This window comes from Microcebus murinus, chromosome 19, assembly GCF_040939455.1.
Source record: "Microcebus murinus isolate Inina chromosome 19, M.murinus_Inina_mat1.0, whole genome shotgun sequence".
NCBI classification, from domain to species: domain Eukaryota; kingdom Metazoa; phylum Chordata; class Mammalia; order Primates; family Cheirogaleidae; genus Microcebus; species Microcebus murinus.
In genome coordinates this window covers 27,097,411-27,115,578 of record NC_134122.1, presented here as the reverse complement: position 1 = coordinate 27,115,578, position 18,168 = coordinate 27,097,411, and the positions used below count along the sequence as shown (strand labels likewise).

The 18,168-nt window shown below is 46.5% G+C and overlaps 1 protein-coding gene across 5 annotated transcripts in view; it reads left to right on the top strand.

Annotated features, from left to right (window-relative positions):
- Positions 1 to 18,007, top strand: part of SMURF1 (SMAD specific E3 ubiquitin protein ligase 1) — a 112,423-nt gene extending 94,416 nt beyond the window's left edge. For 3 of the 5 annotated variants that reach the window (XM_012758977.3, XM_012758978.3, XM_012758975.3), the window contains 8 exons: positions 1,227 to 1,330; positions 5,876 to 5,990; positions 7,228 to 7,406; positions 8,474 to 8,611; positions 9,364 to 9,484; positions 10,526 to 10,727; positions 12,865 to 12,949; positions 14,606 to 18,007. In XM_012758977.3, coding sequence (XP_012614431.1) covers positions 1,227 to 1,330; positions 5,876 to 5,990; positions 7,228 to 7,406; positions 8,474 to 8,611; positions 9,364 to 9,484; positions 10,526 to 10,727; positions 12,865 to 12,949; positions 14,606 to 14,705 — 1,044 coding nt within the window. In that variant the 3' untranslated portion in view covers positions 14,706 to 18,007. The remainder of the gene's footprint in view (positions 1 to 1,226; positions 1,331 to 5,875; positions 5,991 to 7,227; positions 7,407 to 8,473; positions 8,612 to 9,363; positions 9,485 to 10,525; positions 10,728 to 12,864; positions 12,950 to 14,605) is intronic. The other 2 variants (XM_012758979.3, XM_012758976.3) reach the window with 1 other exon arrangement.
- The last annotated feature ends 161 nt before the right edge of the window (positions 18,008 to 18,168 follow it).

Below are 18,168 nucleotides of genomic sequence, written 5' to 3'. Positions count from 1 at the left end.
GGTACTACAGAACAGTGGGAGTCCCTTTACCTGCATCGCACAGGTTACACGATCCCGCAGCCTGCACCTTTCCCTTCCGAACCAATCAGTCCCCTCCTGTCTCCCTGCATGGACTGTGACCAAGTGGCATGTCTCAGAGCAGCACAGTGGCTGGTGGCTGCCCTGCCTGGGGGAACAGGAGGAGCCGGTGGCTCCAGGAAGAGCTCTGCCCTTATGCTGTTGCCCTGCTGGAGCAAGTCCCTAAACAGACTGGGCCCTTGGCTCTTAAGAAACACGATCATAAGGTAAAACCTCCGCTGTCTTGGGCCAAATCCTGCCCTCCCTTGTGGAGATATTGGCAGAAATGATCAAGTGAGATGGGGCAAGAAGTGAGCACAGATTCTCGCTGGGCTGTGGCCTCGAGGGAGCCGTGGAGGGCCATGCGCTGTCCCCCCAGTGAGGGCTGGGCCTGAGTGTTGGACACATGGATCAGCCGCTGTGCCCAGTTCTGCCCACTGAGCAGTCTGTACTGGCTGCCATGGATAGAAGAGAACTGAATTATTGACATTTTGCTGCTAGATCATTTCCCCTTCCCTCTTGGGATGCTAGAGTTTGAACTGCATTAAATTTAAAGGATGTAAAAGTTCTTAAGTGCATTATCACAGAAAACATCTACAGACATTTAGCTACTTCCACTTAAAATGCTGAACCTTAGGGAATATTAGACTGACCACATGTTTTCCATGCTCTGGGTAAGCTACTTTATGTCTGTCTTAAACTTTTTTTTTTGCTTTTTGACTCAGTGGGAAATCATGTGCCATTTTTCACTTAGATAGGAAAACAGGCTCAGAATTCTTTAACGTTCAGACTCTAATGACATCTTCATTTTGGTTAAACTACATGAACTGTTTATAGGGTGCACTGAAATTATTTTGTGTAGAGAAAATCAACTCTAGTGAGGAGATTCTTCCCTAAGTCCTTAGTGATTGTATTGAAGACAGATATGTTTTGTGCAAATGTAGTGTTACCTGGCACTGTGCGTGCCTCTGAGGGAGAAACTGTGAGAGGATAGATGATAGAATATACTAGATGTAGCAGCCAAATAAACATTCAGAATAGGAACGAGATAAAACTCGCATGAGAATGAGTGCTTATTTTTAATCAGACTCCATAACCAATAACTTTTAAACTATGCCTTGAAGGATAAGAAATGTTCTTCTCTCTGAAACTGTAATTTTGATACATAGGAGTCTTATCGTCAGATAATGAAGATGCGACCGAAAGACTTGAAAAAACGTCTCATGGTAAAATTCCGAGGAGAAGAAGGTTTGGATTATGGTGGTGTGGCCAGGTGAGGTGCTAATTTATTCAGCCTCTCTGCTGTGTGAATTTCAGCATAACTGTTAACAGTCTTTTCCGAGAGAAAAGTCATCTTTTTCTCCTTAGAGGATTTTTTGCAGGGAAGTGGGCAGCGGGGTGGGAGGGCATGTAAATTGCATTTGTGTCAAAGGAATTTTGTAAGATAAAATTTTGGTCAAAATAATTTAAGCAAATGATGTAAAAAAACAGAATTGAATATGATAATGAAAAGCTACTATTTCCTGTCCTGCCTTTTTTCACCTTTGAGACGACTGTATCTTTGTTAGCTGTTTCTTCTAATAGGTATCTTTATATCACTCAATTGATGGAGTTCAGATTTTTATCTCATTATGATCATAGACACAAGATAGATAGGATCTAATTAATACTCTTTCCAGTTTTATAATATCAATTTTTTTAGTTCTATTGTTTGTAACTATGTAATGTGATTTCACCTTTATTTTTTGATTTGTCAGCTAGAGACATCATCTCCTGACCTCATTTTCATAAGAAAAGGATATTAATACTTGTAACTTTCTTTTTAGCATTCCTTTTACCTTCTACCTCTTAAAATCTCATTTGTAACGTTACTTTTATGTTATGAAGATTGAAAATTTACATTCTGCTGTGTAAACAAAATTAAATCTGTCTCCTGAGCTTCCCCACCTGCTATTTCTAAGGGTTGAAAATCAACACATTGTTTATATTATCATGACAATGAAAATACTGTTCACTAAGGGGTAAGATAGTATTCTATAATTTATCTTTTTGAACAAATTTTAATTTTTCCACTTTCTTCTTTTTTAAAAATCTAGGCTTTATTGTTTTTATTGTCCCCTTAAATTTCAAAGTCCTCTAGGTGTCTTTGGACATTCCCCTCATATGCATCCATCTTGGAGCCACCTATGGGCTGGGCCTGTGGCCCAGCCTAATGACAATACTCTGTAGCTCTTGTGCACCTGGCTGTCATGAGACATCTCTGCTTTTCTGGGTTAGGTCTGTTGCTTGGAGATCCCATAGCTTCCGCTTTCTTGCTCCTTCCCTTGTGTCACTGTCACCCCCTGACGGGGTGTGTGATGTCTACTTTCTTGTCTGCATCTCCCAACCCACTCAAATTGCACGTGGTTGGGAACAATCCCCAGTTCCCAGAATAGCACCTAGCACATAGTGAGCACTCGGCTCCATAAATATATACTGAATGAATGATTTTTACTTTTCAATGATTTCCTCTTCTCTATTTCCTTTCTTTGGTCTTTTTGAAGTGCCCGTTGCTCAGCCATTGGAGTCCCTAGATTGATCCTCTACGTTGCTCATCTTTCCCCCCTTGCTTTCTGGGGGATTTCCTCAATTTGTCTTCCATTGCTTCCAATTTTTTTAGCCTTATTTTTTTAAATCGCATTAACCTACTCATTTATGGATTCCATTATAATAAAATATAAAATGAAAGAACTTAATGTATCTATCACATGATTGAATTTTATTACAGAGGAGCACCCCTATAATTTGTATGCTTCTGTGAGAATTGGGTTTATTCATTAACCATGAAATACTGAGATACTCTACTGTGTATTGGCTACAATAGTGAGCAAAATGACATGTTCTCTCTCCCACCCCCATGCAAAGGAGTTCTCAGTCTGATGAGGTACAGGCATCAATCAAAGGACTATGCAAGTAAATATAAAACTACAACTCTTGTGGTTGCCACAAAGGAGGGCCCACCTTCCCATGAGGACTGTAATAGTGGCCCCATCTTGGGAAGTCAGGATAGGAGAGCCTGACACTTCACCATTTAGAAAACACAGAGTCTCAGCTCTATGGCAGTTACCTCAACTTTCTTCCTTGATCTTCTCAATGTTGATTCTAGAAACCATCTTTTTTTTGTTTTTGGTAAAAAATGTAACTTCTGTTTGCCCTTGACAACACTAAATCTGTTTCCTGGCAAGAGGTTTAGGCTTTCTGTCCTCCCTTTTCACGTGAGAATTTTCCTACTTAGTCATTCATGTTTGTTTATTCTAACAATTCAAATCAAAACTACTTCCATGTTCTTGTCTATGATTTTTCTTTTATAGGTTCAAGATGTCTCAAGAGTTCAGTACCTCAAACTGTTCCAGTTTACCATTATTCTTTCGCATTGGTGGTATTATATATTCCTGGGCATGGATGTGAATAGCACGGTTTGGTTTGGTAGGAGTGATACTCCTTCTGCATTTTCCATAGTTCTCCAATCGTCCATGTAGAGATGAGTCTTTGTGGAGCTCCCTTGATTAACGTGGTGCCGGGGTAGAAAGAGCTTTTCTACCTCCAGTTTGGTCTTGCATTGTTACTTTACCCCGTTGTCTTCCTTGTGTCTAAATGGGATCACACCTATCTCAGAGTGCAGAGAGATTTCAATTATACATGTATCACACACATGCACGTATGCATTCGTTATCTGGTCTGTGAGAGTCAGGCTCACTGATTTTCCCTGTGTTTGGCCCTGAAGCCATTCCTGCAGCCTCTCTTGCCTATGGTTAGCTCTTCCCTTACCACTTCCAGAACAGACCTAATTGTATCTTGCCTATGGCTCAGTTGGAATGTTTGCCTGTATTTTAATCACTTCCTGTCTAGACAATTGTGGGTCCTTGGCTTTTTCAAAGATTCTTATCAAATTTCAACTCTAAAACTTGGGGTGAATAAAAGCTAAGCGATGTTGTTTTTCTGGTAAAGAAACTTTGTAAGACTCAGAGTCTCATCTCCTCTGGCAGTTCCTTTCTGGGATTCTGAGTGTGATACATAACTGTCTTGGTCTGATCATTTTCTGTGTATTCTCACAGTTTTCTTGGACAGATTATTTGCATTTGAATTTATCCTTCCCTATTCTGTCTCATTTCTGTTTGAAAGAGTAAGAAATTCTAGAATAAAATTTGGAGCTGCGGTCTTAATGAGATTTATGCATTTGAAAGGAGTTTTCAATAGAAAGAATAAAAGGTTATTTGTAGAACTGCACAGGTGTTTGAATAAGGGTCCTCTCTATACCTGGGCTTATCACAACCTGACCATAGCAACTGAATCATACAATTTCTATTTAAAGTGCTTTTTTTGTTGGACTGGTTTTGATTTTGGATTTTTTAAAAATAATAAAATGATAAAGGAATTCAGAAAATAATATAACTCATTCTTACATACCCCATCCAGATTTTAAAACTCTTAGAGTTAATGTTTTTAAGATTTTTTTTTTTTTGAGACAGAGTCTCACTTTGTTGCCTAGGCTAGAGTGAGTGCCGTGGCGTCAGCCTAGCTCACAGCAACCTCAAACTCCTGGCTCAAGCAATACTTCTGCCTCAGCCTCCCAAGTAGCTGGGACTACAGGCATGCACCCCCATGCCCGGCTAATTTTTTCTATATATATTAGTTGGCCAATTAATTTATTTCTATTTATAGTAGAGACGGGGTCTCGCTCTTGCTCGGGCTGGTTTCGAACTCCTGACCTCGAGCAATCCGCCCGCCTTGGCCTCCGAGAGAGCTAGGATTACAGGCATGAGCCACCGCGCCCGGCTGGCTGTTTTTAAGATTTAAACTGTAAAGTTATTAAAGTGATAAGTGTTTGTGGTAAAAAAAAAAAAAAATAAGACTTTGACAAAAAATTATGAAGGGCAAAAGTCATTCTTTTTTTGTGTGGTGGACAGGGTCTTGCTCTGTTGCCCCAAAAGTCATTCTTAAATAACCACTCTTCTACTTCCCTAGACTTTGAAACATTTAAAACTTAAAATTTAAAAACAAAAATTTAAATTTAGAAACTAGAAATTAGCAAAAGAAAAATGAAAATGACCCAGAATCCTAATACTCAAGTCCCCTACTGTTAAAGTAGGATCAAACTACTTTTTTGTTTATTTGTTTTTTGTCTTTGTTTTTATTTCAGCGTGTTATGAGGGTACAAATATTAAGGTTACATATAGTGCCCCTGCCTCCCCCCGCCCCCCCCACCTGACACCCGATAAATGTTATTCCTATATGTCCACTTAAGTGTTGATCCATTAATACCAATTTGCTGGTGAGTACATGTGGTGCTTATTTTTCCATTTTGAGATACATCACTTAGTAGAATGGCAAACTACTTTTTAATTACACTTTTGCAAATTAATACCACATCATTAACATCATTACCTGAGATTTTGATCACAGCATCTGAATCATACAATTTTGATCTTTGTGAAGTATCAGAGAAAAACTTAGGTGAGGTGTAGGGAAGCTGAAAAGTGAACTTCAGCGGAGAACACTGCCTTCCATAGTTGCGCTAATTCTAGTTCGTTCTCAGCTGCAGATGTGTTATTGGAGTTGTGGTCATTTTGTGGTGAGGAATAAGAGTTGGGTATTCGTGAGTTGCTCTGGGTGCTCTTCCGGACACTGCTTTCCCAACCTGTACGATGCATCCTCTCAGACCTGGTGCCCTGACCAATTGCCCATCTCACGTTATACTAGTTTGGTCTTCAAAAGCATAATGAATCAGTGCTGTTAAGATCTAGAACTAGGAATTCGAGCACATTTTTGTTGTTCCTAGGGAGTGGCTTTATTTGCTGTGCCATGAGATGTTGAATCCGTATTATGGACTCTTCCAGTATTCTACGGACAATATTTACATGTTGCAAATCAATCCAGATTCTTCAATCAACCCTGTAAGTATGAATGAATAAAGAGGTGGGGATTTAGCTGGAGAGTTTTTAAGATGGATTTTCAGTTTCAGTCCCAATTCTTGGTTTATTCATTGTAGACTTAATCAAAGACAATGGTAAATAGAACATTGAAAGGTAGAGTGAGGAGGGAGTGAAGATGGAGGATTTCCATCCTGCATGTCAGCATCGGGTCATTGGGGATTTGTTTCGAAGGAGGATAGGTAGGGTGAGATTGAGCTGTTCACTCGCTCAGAACACTTCATTGCTGTTTGAGGGAACTCCGGTACGATGGCCATATTTGTTAAGGTGTCATTCTGAGAAGTGGGTTACAAAGTCCATCCCCTTCCTAGTCAAAATTCGAATATTTCCATACTTGGCTTTTAAAACCACAAATGCTGACATCCTTAGCATGCTTGTTTTAAAGGTGAGGAAATAAATGTGAAGGTGGCAGCTGGCCAATGGAGGACTCCTCAGTGGGCCCACGTCCGTCCTCAGTGCTGTGTACAGACCACCAAGGCGAAGTCGGGGACAAGCTCTATTGAACATTCAAATGTGAAAGAGCCTGTTACCAACATGGAAGCAAAGTCTTGACTAGTTTTCTGAGATGATTATAATTCAAACCTGAAAGTAGAAATGTGAGGCTCCTTAGTTAAAAACCAGAACAGCTTTGGTTCTAGGATGGTTCTTTTACTCATTTTCCTTTGTGTTCCTTGCCCTGCCACCCTTTAGGATTTCTTCTTTCTTTTGGGATGGGGACTGGGAGGGAGGGGGAGGAAGGAGGGGAACTGCCCTTTTCTTTTGGGTGGAAAGGGAAGGAAAAACAAGCCAGCTTCCCAGGCATGCAATCTGCACAAGGCTGTGCCCCACCACTGCGAAGGCCCCCATGCTTGGTTTGATTCTCTGCTGTCACTGGGTTGAATTTCTCAATCATTTTTGAACAAAGGGCTTCACATTTTCATTTCGCACTGGGCCCAGCAAGTTTTCCAGCAGTTCTGAGGAGAAGGTGCTGCACCCAAGAACATACAAGCTGCTGTCCAGCTAGTCCATACAAAAGATGTGCTCTAAAGTTTGACTGCCCAAGCAGCTGTCTTCCATCTGGTCATGAGAAGAGCCTATAGGAAACTGAGTCAGAGTCTGGTTGGCTCTGAGACAGCTCTGCAAGGAGCTTGGAGAAAGCACAAGACGCCGCATTGGCCAGGCCCGTTTCTAACGAACTCGTGTTCTCTGGTGCCGCCTACAGGACCACTTGTCTTACTTCCACTTCGTGGGTCGGATCATGGGCCTGGCTGTGTTCCACGGACACTACATCAACGGGGGCTTCACCGTGCCCTTCTATAAGCAGCTGCTGGGGAAGCCCATCCAGCTCTCGGATTTGGAATCGGTGGACCCCGAGCTCCATAAGAGCTTAGTGTGGATTCTGTAAGTACCGAGTCACCGCTCAGTTCATTGAAAATGCACGTGCGAGTCCACTACGTTTGTTGCTTATTGGGGATGGGTGAGAAACAGACCATTATATTATAACCAGAAACAAAAAAGCAGATTTAACAAATATTTGACTTATTTTTTCTCATGACATTGGGCCAGTTTCTATAGTCATTTCCTTGAATTATTGAGGTAAGATCACAATGTTACCAGGCGGATCCCGAGGCCTGGCGGGGAGGCGAGTGTGTGAGAGATGGACACTCTAGAGTGTCTCCAGTTAATCTATAGAGGGGCCAAGAGAGTATCAAAACAAAATTAATATTTAGTTCCATTTGCTTTAGAATTATTCTAACCAGAGCTCTTTTAAAAGCAGTTGGCACAGTGATGAGATGTACCAAGGTGTCACAGATCCTTATGAAAGAGCTGACTGCGCAGGAAGCAATATCCTGGCTGCGGCCAGGGGAAGGGACAAGGACGAGCTGAGCCGAACAGGGGCTTCCAGCTGTGCCGAGTTCACATGTTCCAGTGCGGGAGTTGGCCTTCATGGCATAGAAAACCTTTCACTCTGCCTAGGTTTCCAGAAAAACAGCAGATTAAAGAGCCAGTTTCAAGGGCTTTTGTGTTCCAACCGCTGCGTGTGACAGGCTGCCTCAGGGGGAGGCAGCGCTTCCTTGGCGCGGCGCTCTCAGTTGTTCCCTTTGACTTCGCTGCCTCGTCCACATTTCCTCCTCCTGCTCCCAGCCTCGGCTTACAAAGCAAGTGGGCTGCAGTCTCATAAAATCACAGAACGGTAGAGCGACTGTCACCCTCCTTCTATAAGTGAGAAAGCCAAGAGCGGGGGACATCTGGAGCAGAGCTGTCTCCCGGTCCCAGGCGCTGTCCCGCCCACATGTGGGCTGAGTCCACCGAGGTGTCCTCTTCTCCCCTCACAGCCTTGGGTCTGGCAGTCTGTAAACACTGTGTTTCTCTCCCCGCCACTCCCTGACCGTGCCACATAATGTTCCCTTCCTTGCTGGGTGGTAGCAAAGCTTTAACAGGCCTTGTCTTCTGCCCTCCTTCGACAGAGAGAACGACATCACCCCCGTGCTGGACCACACGTTCTGCGTGGAGCACAATGCTTTTGGGCGCATCCTTCAGCACGAACTGAAGCCCAACGGTAGAAATGTGCCCGTCACGGAGGAAAACAAGAAAGAATATGTCCGGTAATGTCCTGGGCAGCCTCAGGGGTCGCCGGAGGGGAACAGCCAGCTGCCTGGGGCCATCCTGGCATCAGGTTTAGATTCTTGTAGCTCCTTTGCTGTGTGAGGCCTCCCTGTCCCTGATAGCACTTGTGACCAAGTCACATTAAGGGAGGTGACTTTCAGAAACCGTCAGGCTCAGCAGCAGCAGTGGGGGAGCTGCTGGGGGCCCTGAGCAGTCCAGGGCTGGCCTGTCAAAGGGACAGAGCCCAGGCGAGGGAGGGACTTTGAAGTGACCACTGGATTCTGAGTACAGAGATGGGGAGCGCAGGAGACAGCAGCCGGGAGGGTCCTTGGGCTCGGTCGAGGACGCTACTCCACAGTCTCTTTGTCGCCTCCCACTCAAGGCGATTCCACACCAGGGACTGGGTGCAGTTGAGAAGCGTGAGGGCACGTCTGTGCTCGGACTGACACGTGATCTCACGCCGTCCCTTGTGGTCCTTTCACATATACTTTCAAATTACAGCAGTTGCTGTAACAGGTTAAAGCTCACTGTTTTTAGTAAAGAATCAGAAAGCACAGCATATTCCAGTTCATTTTTAACTCGACGCTAAGGCTCAGCATTGCCTGCGATGGGGAGGGCTGGAGGGGGCCAGTGTCAGCTCTGCGGGTCTGTCTGCGTCGTGTTCATGCATTTGTTGGATTGTGATATCAAAACCTGCTAATGGGGAGAAATCTGTGTGGTACTGCTTCCAACCTGCGAGTTTTTCTTCCAGGTTGTATGTAAATTGGAGGTTTATGAGAGGAATTGAAGCCCAGTTCTTAGCTCTTCAGAAAGGGTTCAATGAACTCATTCCCCAGCACCTACTGAAGCCTTTCGACCAGAAGGAACTAGAGGTAGGTGTGTGGCGTGAAGAGTCAACTCAGGGAATTCAAGGGTTCTGGTGGGGCCAGAGTTTGCTGTTTTCGATCACTGCTGCAGAGTGAGGCTTGCGCTCTCCCCGGTAGGCCCGGCAGCCTGCCAGGGTTCCCAGAACACAGGGAAGGGCAAGGGTGTTGGTGCCCGTGCGTTAACAGGTGCGGTGTCCCCTTGGCGGCAGTAAACCCGAACCACTCTCGGGAAGTTGTTCCTGGCATTTGTGGCCTCTCCTATTCCAGGCTGTCTAGCGGGGGGCAGTCTAGCCTGCTCCCGTGTAGTCATCTCTGATCAGGGGAATTATCTCATATATAACCAAGTTCTCCAACAGTGTCAACGTTTTGTTTTTATTTTGGTTAGTACCAGACTAAGAACAAACTGTTATTGTCTTCTCTAGTCAGACTTCGTGTACTTGAACATAGTGATTCATTCATCCCTCAGCCATCGCTGTCTGGTACTAAATAGCTCAGCGTTCCAGATTGTTCTTGTAGTCTTTTTGCTACCAGCGAGGCACCAAGAGCTTGTAGGCCAAGGCAAGCTCCCTTGGATGGAGCGGTAGTTCTGGGGTGTACTTTTCCAACAAGTTGCAGAAACATGCTCCGTCTACCCCGATCCCAGACTTGAAACTCCACCTGTCCTGGAGTGTCTCGAAGAGGCCACCGTGCCCTTTGCGGTTAGCTCCGTTCAGTCTTGCCGGTTGCTTCTTTGATCCTTCCTCCCCTGCAGTGCAGACAAACACACCGACTTTGCTTATAAGGTAGCATGGTATCGGTAGCTGTGCCCCGAGGTGCTCAGGTTGAAGGCCAGCCTGGAGGAGGCAGGAAGACAGGCTTGGTGCCTCAGGCTTACTGTGAATTTATAGCTTCTTCCCACGTCAGCTCTGTGTAGTGTACTTGGACATAGCTGCTGCTTTGCTTGGGAACAAAGTTTTTAACTCCTTTCGTATAGTGGGAACCCAGGAGGCATAGCAGGACATTGGCTTATACATTCTGGAAGTAACTCTTCTGTTGTCACCTTCGCAGTTGATAATAGGCGGCCTGGATAAAATCGACCTGAACGACTGGAAGTCGAACACGCGGCTGAAGCACTGTGTGGCTGACAGCAACATCGTCAGGTGGTTCTGGCAGGCGGTGGAGACGTTTGATGAAGAAAGGAGGGCCCGGCTCCTGCAGTTTGTGACTGGGTCCACAAGAGTCCCTCTCCAAGGCTTCAAGGCTTTGCAAGGTGACTGACGTGGAGGCAGGGCTATTCAATCAAGCGTCTGCACTGGGCATGCTCTGTGCTAGGCTGGTCCAGAAAGATGGTTGGGATGTTTTTCTGAAACATCCACTAGAAAATGACGGGAACGAATGCTCAGCACCACACGGGGTCCCGCAGCAGGTGCTGTGTCGTCTGTGAGCAGGTGCGGAGGCCCCACTGAGGAAAGACCGTGGAGCCATTCAGGGGCACGGGGGTTCCCACCTCCTCCCTGCTTCCAAAACGCCAAGAAGGGTTTGACCAGCAGGGGCCTTTTGGGTGTCTGGTGAGGCCGTCACTATGCGCCTCTGCGAGGCCAGCTTGGACCCCAGGACCCAGGTTGGAGGGTTGTGGGTGGCCACCCATGTCTCGGTGGTCCCACAGCTTGAGGCTGTAGATAAACTCCTGTTTAGCCATGAACCACACTGAAGGAGGATGTCACATTCACTCTGTTTAAGCCACCGATGTCACTGTATGTGGGATGGAATTCCATAGGAAAGGTCCAAAAGTGCCTGTTAGGGACACGTTAGGTAGGCGGCCTAACATGTCATCTCTTGCACTTAGGAGTGTTGCTGGAAGGAGTAAGGTGAAGGTTAACATAGTGAACTTTAGATGCTATGAGACGTATAGATATATTGCAGATACAGTGCTGCCTCTGGCTCTGGAGAACCTTGTTGGATAAAAGGAGGTTAATCCCATTTCCCTTGGCTTTGGTCCTGAGGATACTCATGTGTTTTCCATAGTGACTTCTGCCTGTGGGATTTCTGCAGGGGGCTCTGCAAGCATCACAGAGGGTTCTAGATGAGAACCTCCCAGCCTGTATGTGGGCCAGCTGCTCTTAGGGCCCTTTCTCGTTCAGTCTCCTCCAGCCCAGAGTGCCTGTCTGAGCAGGGATTCTTCTCTCCATGACATGGATGAAGAAACTGAGACTCACTGAGGTCATAGGATTTATTTTTGCCCCCAGGAAGAAGCAGTAGGGTGGTGAGCGGAGAGCCAGGGCAGGGAACCAGGTCTTGTGACTCTGAGTCTTGCTTGTCTGATGACATCACACCGTCTTTCCCACAGTGGCCCTCTTGCTAAACATTCCTGTTTAGAAAACACCCCTATGACTAAGGATCTTAACAATATCTTGGCAACATCCTCCACAATTGGACAGACGTTAGCTAAGTGTCCCTGTAGTCTCCAGGAGGTAGGTCAGCCCATATGAGGGGTCCAGTGTGACTAGGGGTCACCTGATAGGAAAGGGACTGGATGCTGCAGGATAGGGCGGGAGACTGCCTCCTCGATTCCAAGAAATCTAAGTGCAGGGATACAGACCAGGCGGCCAGGGACCAGCGGAATATCTCCCTGGGAGATGGGCCTCAGGGTGTGGCCTGAGAGGGAGGAGCTGCTTCTCCCTACTCCTCGCCTAGGTGCCCAGGGCCGAGGGGGCTGGACTTACCTCCCAGCGGCCAGAGACCCTCTCCACTCCATAAAGATGGTGGTCTCTGCTTGCCGCCTTCTCTCCTGGCCTCCAGTCCTACTGCTGACCTGTGTCCCAGTTGAACATCTGTAAAAGTGTAGGAGCGAATGTCAGCAAGACAGAGGCCAGCGGCCTCCGTAACCCACCTTGCCCTGTGTCTGGCAGCCCTCAGCCAGCAGGCAGGGCGCGGCCAGGGTTGGCCCCGTCTTTGCAGCAGCAGTGGTGGCTGCTGGCCAGCTTGGTGTCCACTCGGAGCTGAAGAGATCTGAGCAAGGAAGGGCACAGTGGAGCCCGACGCCCACCCTTGCCCTATAGAATCGGTCTGCAAGTCCTCTAGTCCAAGAAGGGTGGGTACAAATAAGTTTGGCCCCCAGTTACCCCCACTGGAGGGGCTCATGGTCAGGGTGTATTTAGGAGAGTTCCTAGCAGTCTTTGCTCTGCCCCTGTGATGTTCTCAAATGTCAGAATTTTGTCCCTTGATGGCCATTACAGACATATCCTAAAACTGTGCACGTGAACTCCACTGCCCCCTGGCAGGATGCCTGCCTGGGCGGTGGGGCTGAGAATGTGGTCCAGAGGGACCCTGGCTTACGGGAGCTGTGTGGCTGGAAAGCCCCATGGCTCCGCCTCTGAAGTGCATTAACTAGAATGTTGTCTTGTAAGGTTCTACAGGCGCGGCAGGGCCCCGGCTGTTCACCATCCACCTCATAGACGCGAACACAGACAACCTTCCGAAGGCCCACACCTGGTAAGAACCGTGCTCCCGAGTCCTGAGTGCGTGTCTCTGGTGCACATGGTCATTCGTGTTATTTTTTAAAGCTATTTTCTTATCTGTAGGACTTTAGGTGCAGTTTCATTTATGCAAAGGCTCAGATAATGACTGGCAATAGCATTTGTGTCAACAGGGTGAATACTTGGCAGTATGTCACAGATGAAGGGTATCAGAAGTCTCTTTTATAAAACTAATTTTGTTGTGAGCCGTGTAATTGATTGGTGTTTCAGCAACAGCCTGTGGCTACCACTCCACCAAGCTCAAGTCTTCATCCTTGCTGGGTGTTGGTGCATAGATACGTGTGCTCGTACACCCGTCGGTAGGGAAAACTGTGCAGTTATAGTTGGGATTTATTGGTCTTTATCTGACATTTCTGGGTCCCCATTTTCCTTCTGGGAACTTTGCCTATGACAGATATGCCTTGTCCATTGAAAAATTTTTTTCCCTAAATTTAAAAAATTAATATCCATAGCGGATTATTTCCTTTATGGTTTAAAAATCCAATCACCTACATACACTTTGTCTTGGAACAATTTGTTGAGAAGAGCAGCACGTCTACTCCAGGAGAACCGGTTCCAAATGTCGCTGAGATGTAGCACAATGCCATAGAAGGTTCCTCACTTGGAACCTAAGGGTGTAGGTTCAGTGCTGGCTCTGACACGTCTAACTTGGTTTTCCACACCTGCGAAACAGGTGGTCTGGACTGTAGTGGGTACCAAGGCCCCGCCCTGAGTGGGGCTATGGTGTCTGTTACAGAAACCCGCCACACTGACGCATGGCGGCTGTGCTCCTCATAAAGCTTTTGTCCTTTAATAGTTCAGCGCTGGGAGTAATGGCTGTGAAAAATATCCTCTGATGCTAAAGCTCCAGAAGAAGAGCGCCTGCCATCAAACCAGTTCTTTCTCGACACAGACCACCCTCAATTACTTACCCTCTACTCATTTAGTAGTACACGAAATGTCCTCTGGGTCACAATTTTGTATTTCTTGATTTGTTGTAAGATAATAGCTTCCTAAAGGATAACTTTTTCTTTGCACAAATACTAGAAATGAATTTCCCCTTGGAAATACCGAGTCAGAAGTTTAGTGTTTGTTTCATCTTTCAGAGACTTGACATTTTATTAGTTTTAAGATCTAGCTTGTTTTTGCAGGGAATTTTCCAGACTGCCTCATTTTGGTCTCAGATCAAGTCCCAGAGGAATAGACAGATACACAATCAGTTGTTAGTGCTGACTTGACTGACGGCCTGTCTGGATCCCAGGAGTCTGTCAAGGGGGTATTCCCGATATAGAGGAGTAGTTAATAATTTCTTCCAAAGACAAAGAAGTTGATAGCGTTGTCCTAATATAAGCAATAAATAGTAATTTGGTTCTATTTTGGTTTTCAAGGTCTTAAGATTTATTTTGCTATGTGTTGATTAAAAACTCTTAGCATTAGAGGCAGAAGAGCAATGGGAAAGTGGAGGACTCACTTCCACCCCCTGCCCTGCAAACCGGGCAATGAGATGCTTAGACGCTACCCCTCTCGTTGCCCCTCATCCACGCATCTCCCACACACTGCTAGAGCTGCCTGTCCTTGATCTTGAAGCCGGTCCTAGGGGTGGACTGACTCTTGCTCCTTGGTCCTTCTCCAGCTTTAACCGGATCGACATCCCACCTTATGAATCCTATGAGAAGCTCTATGAGAAGCTGCTGACAGCCGTGGAGGAGACCTGTGGGTTTGCTGTAGAGTGAAGAGCAACCAAAGGCAACAGAGTCTAGCTCACGACCACCAGACCAAAAGCATACAGCTTCTGCGTGCCTCCCGCGAAGCTGGCTGAGGCCCTGGAATTCCGGATCACCTGAGGGAAAAGGGTTGTCTCCCTCCTTTTCATTGGGGGAGGGGGACAGGAGACTTTCATTGGTGGCTCCCACCCATATATCCCTCCTTTATTATAGTACTCCCAACCCCCTTCCATCACCCATCCAATAAAATGCAGCCAGGTTTAGCCTTTGGCCTTGGTCACACAGGATATTCTGCGGTGGTTGCAGCCCACGTGGTGATAAGGCTCATGGCCCCGTGCGCTTTACAGGAGCATCAACCAACCCACAGATGGGGGACTGAGCTGGGCTTCTTGAGGGCTTGGAGCTGGTAGCGATACCAATTATTCCATCTCAAACAGCCTCGAGGCCCCTTTCCACATCCCGCAGCTGCTGGAAATCTTACCAGAGCTCAGATTCCAAATTTCACATCCTCTACGCCTGTTCTGGGTAGCAGATTAATTTCTAACTGAACAATATATGCTTATTGGAATTCTGCCACAGCAGGAAGCCTGAGTCAAAACGTGTTTCCCCTTTGAAAGGTGAAGGAATTGGAGCAGCTTTCACTGGAGGCCCAGGGTATTTTATTTTCAGGGTATCCTGGCTGAAAATTTTGTTTTGCACAAAGAAAAATGATCTTTCCTTTTAAGAGTCCCTTTTGCTGCATTATCTGAAATTTTTCCAGAGAAAACATCACTTAACAGAGCTTATAAAAGAACAGACCCAAACCAGCCCCAGAGCCAACCAGTCAGTCCCAAAGTTGTGACTCCTATGCCACCGTTGTATGTAGAGGAACATTGAGTATGTCACTTAAAAATATTAACAAACTATGATGTGGTAATTGCTGAGAGCTAAACTAACAAATCAATATCGTGTTATCATAGCTGCTGCCTTGATGTGCACTAGCTTAAAAGCAAGGGGGAAAGGGTGACCTCGGTGACATAAATCCTCCCAAAGTGTTCTTGTTTTATAAAAAGTAGGGCATGGATGCAAACCTGTGGCCGCAGAGGGAACAACACACTGACTCATTTGGCCCTTTCCCCAGTGGCAGATGGCGACACTAACAACTGCTATTCGATACACTTGCCTAAGTGTCTTTGTATGACGAGCAAGGCCAAAGCAAGCCTAGACTCAAAGTTTCTAACACCATTTCCAATTTGCATAAAAGTTCAAACAGTATTTTATCTTAAAGTGGCTTGATTTCAGATAGCTAAATTTCAGTGAAAAACAGCAGCAGCGACAAATTTTCCTGTATGGTTTGTTGTTTTGTTTGGGGGTGGGGGCGAGTACAGGGTAATCCTCTAGCGAGACATTTCACTGCTGCCAAAGTCTTGGAGTTGAGCATTGGGCTCCAGCTGTGGGTCTGAGGTGGCCTAGGAAGGACCTTTTGGACGACTGTTTTATCTGTTCTTTTTTGTTACTGTTACCTGTAGACCGTGGTGGTGGCTTTGGAGGGACACTTGCCCTCCTGCATCCTGCTGTGGCTCCGTTCCCTGCCCCAGAAGTGGTTTGGGGTTGATGTGGGGCTGCTCAGCGCTGCAGGTCACAGACTCTCCCCCGAACGAGAGGTCTGCCCCCTTTGCTGTGCCGCCGGCTCCGAGAGCTGCAAGAGAGCCACACCTCTGCGCTGCTGAGCTTCTAGAATAGAAGGGACGCCAAGTGGGACTTGCTGCAGGAGGAAAGTCTAATCCATTCAAAAAGTCCAGGCCAAATTGCAGGCTCAGTCTCTTCCACAAACTCTGCCTTGCCCCGGGCTTACCTGGTGTGTCACTCACAGTGACGCTTTCTGAGGGTGTTCTAGAAACTGGTTCCCCAGTGAGACTATCCAGTCTTCCCTTAATCTTCCTCTTGAAGGTGAGGAAATGAAAATTCCAGACCTCCCCCCGAGATTCTGCTCCCAAACAGATTCTGCTCCCAAACACGAGCCTACACCGAGGGAGGCAGAAAGAAGCTATCAGAGAACTGACTTGGAGGCGCCGCCTGGTGGTGTCGCCCCAGATCTGCAGTCATTAGGAAGGAAACCAGGGTCTCGTGGCTTAAAGACTTTGAAGCAGGAATGTTGCATTTGACGCCTTTAAAACTACCTTCTTGCTGTTGGGAGGAGTAGGGGCGAGCCTTAGAAGCCACATCCACCAGCCCCATGCCGGTCGGTGCTGCCTCTCGTGGGTCAGGTGTCGCTTGTGCCTAGAGAGGCCTCCTCTCTGGCCTGGCAGACACAAGTCCCCGTCCCGCACAGGCCTCGTCTCTGCTTTTCTACTTGCACTTGCGCGTGGGTTTGCCGCCCCCTTCTCGGGCACCGCCATAGCTGTGTGAGTGTCACAGACCTTTTCAGAGCTCCAGTTCACTCTTCCCAAGCAGGCCTCTCCGTCGGTGGCATTGCACTTCCAGAACCTTAAATACCTACAACGGTTTGGTCTTTTTAAACCACCCCAAAGAACACAAGGTGGCAAGCAAGGGGTCAGAGCTCCTGACTGCTCCACTTTGGGTCTGCGTGAAGCCCATTCATGCGTGATCTCGTTTGTCGCCCCTCTCAGTGGTCCCAGACGACCCACCCACTCCCCCTGCCCCTCTGCCTCGATGCTTCAGGGGCGCGACTTTGCAGGCTTGTCCTCACCAGCGGTCATCAGCCGACACTCAGGGACGTAGCAAACCACCCCTCTGCCAGTGCTTCCGTAGGAAAGGCCAGGGCTGCCTGGGGCGCGTGGGGTGACAGGGAACAGCTCTCCTGAGTTCTGAAGGAGTATCTGCCACCAGATCGAGTTTTGACCCCTCAGCTTATTCAGCCGTGTGGTCCAAATTCAGGCTAGGCGGTCAGCAAGTCTGACATGATAGGAATGGCCTTCTGCAGAGAAGACGCCGCCCCCATCCCACCTGCAGCCAGGTGTGTGCCGCACGGCAGCCTTCCCGAAACATAGTATGAATTTTTAAGATTTGTTTATTTTTGTTTCTCAACCACTTTATAATGTATTTTTTAATTTATTTTGTAATGTCTTGTTTTTAAGTATTGCTGCTATCCTTGTTATTCTTCCCACTGTTTTTATTGCTGATTTATTTTGTGAAAGTTGTACACTAATGTTGTTTTATGTCAAAAATCAAAAGTATTTAAAGAAATACTAGTTCTATTTAACATGGTTATGGAACCAGCTGGAAACACAAAACAAACAGTGATTGTACAGCAGGCTGGACCCGGGAGGTCAGGTTCATTTTGTTACATATGCAATAAACTCACAACTTTACATTTTGGGTGTGTGTTATTTTGGTGTGGAAATGAGAGTCCAGTTTCTTTACCATCCCAGAGAGGAAGTCAGTGGTCAGAAATACCATTGACTAGTTTGCTGAGTTTATTCTAAAGGCCAGAATTTCAGTCATATTATACCATTTGGTCAGAAATACCAAA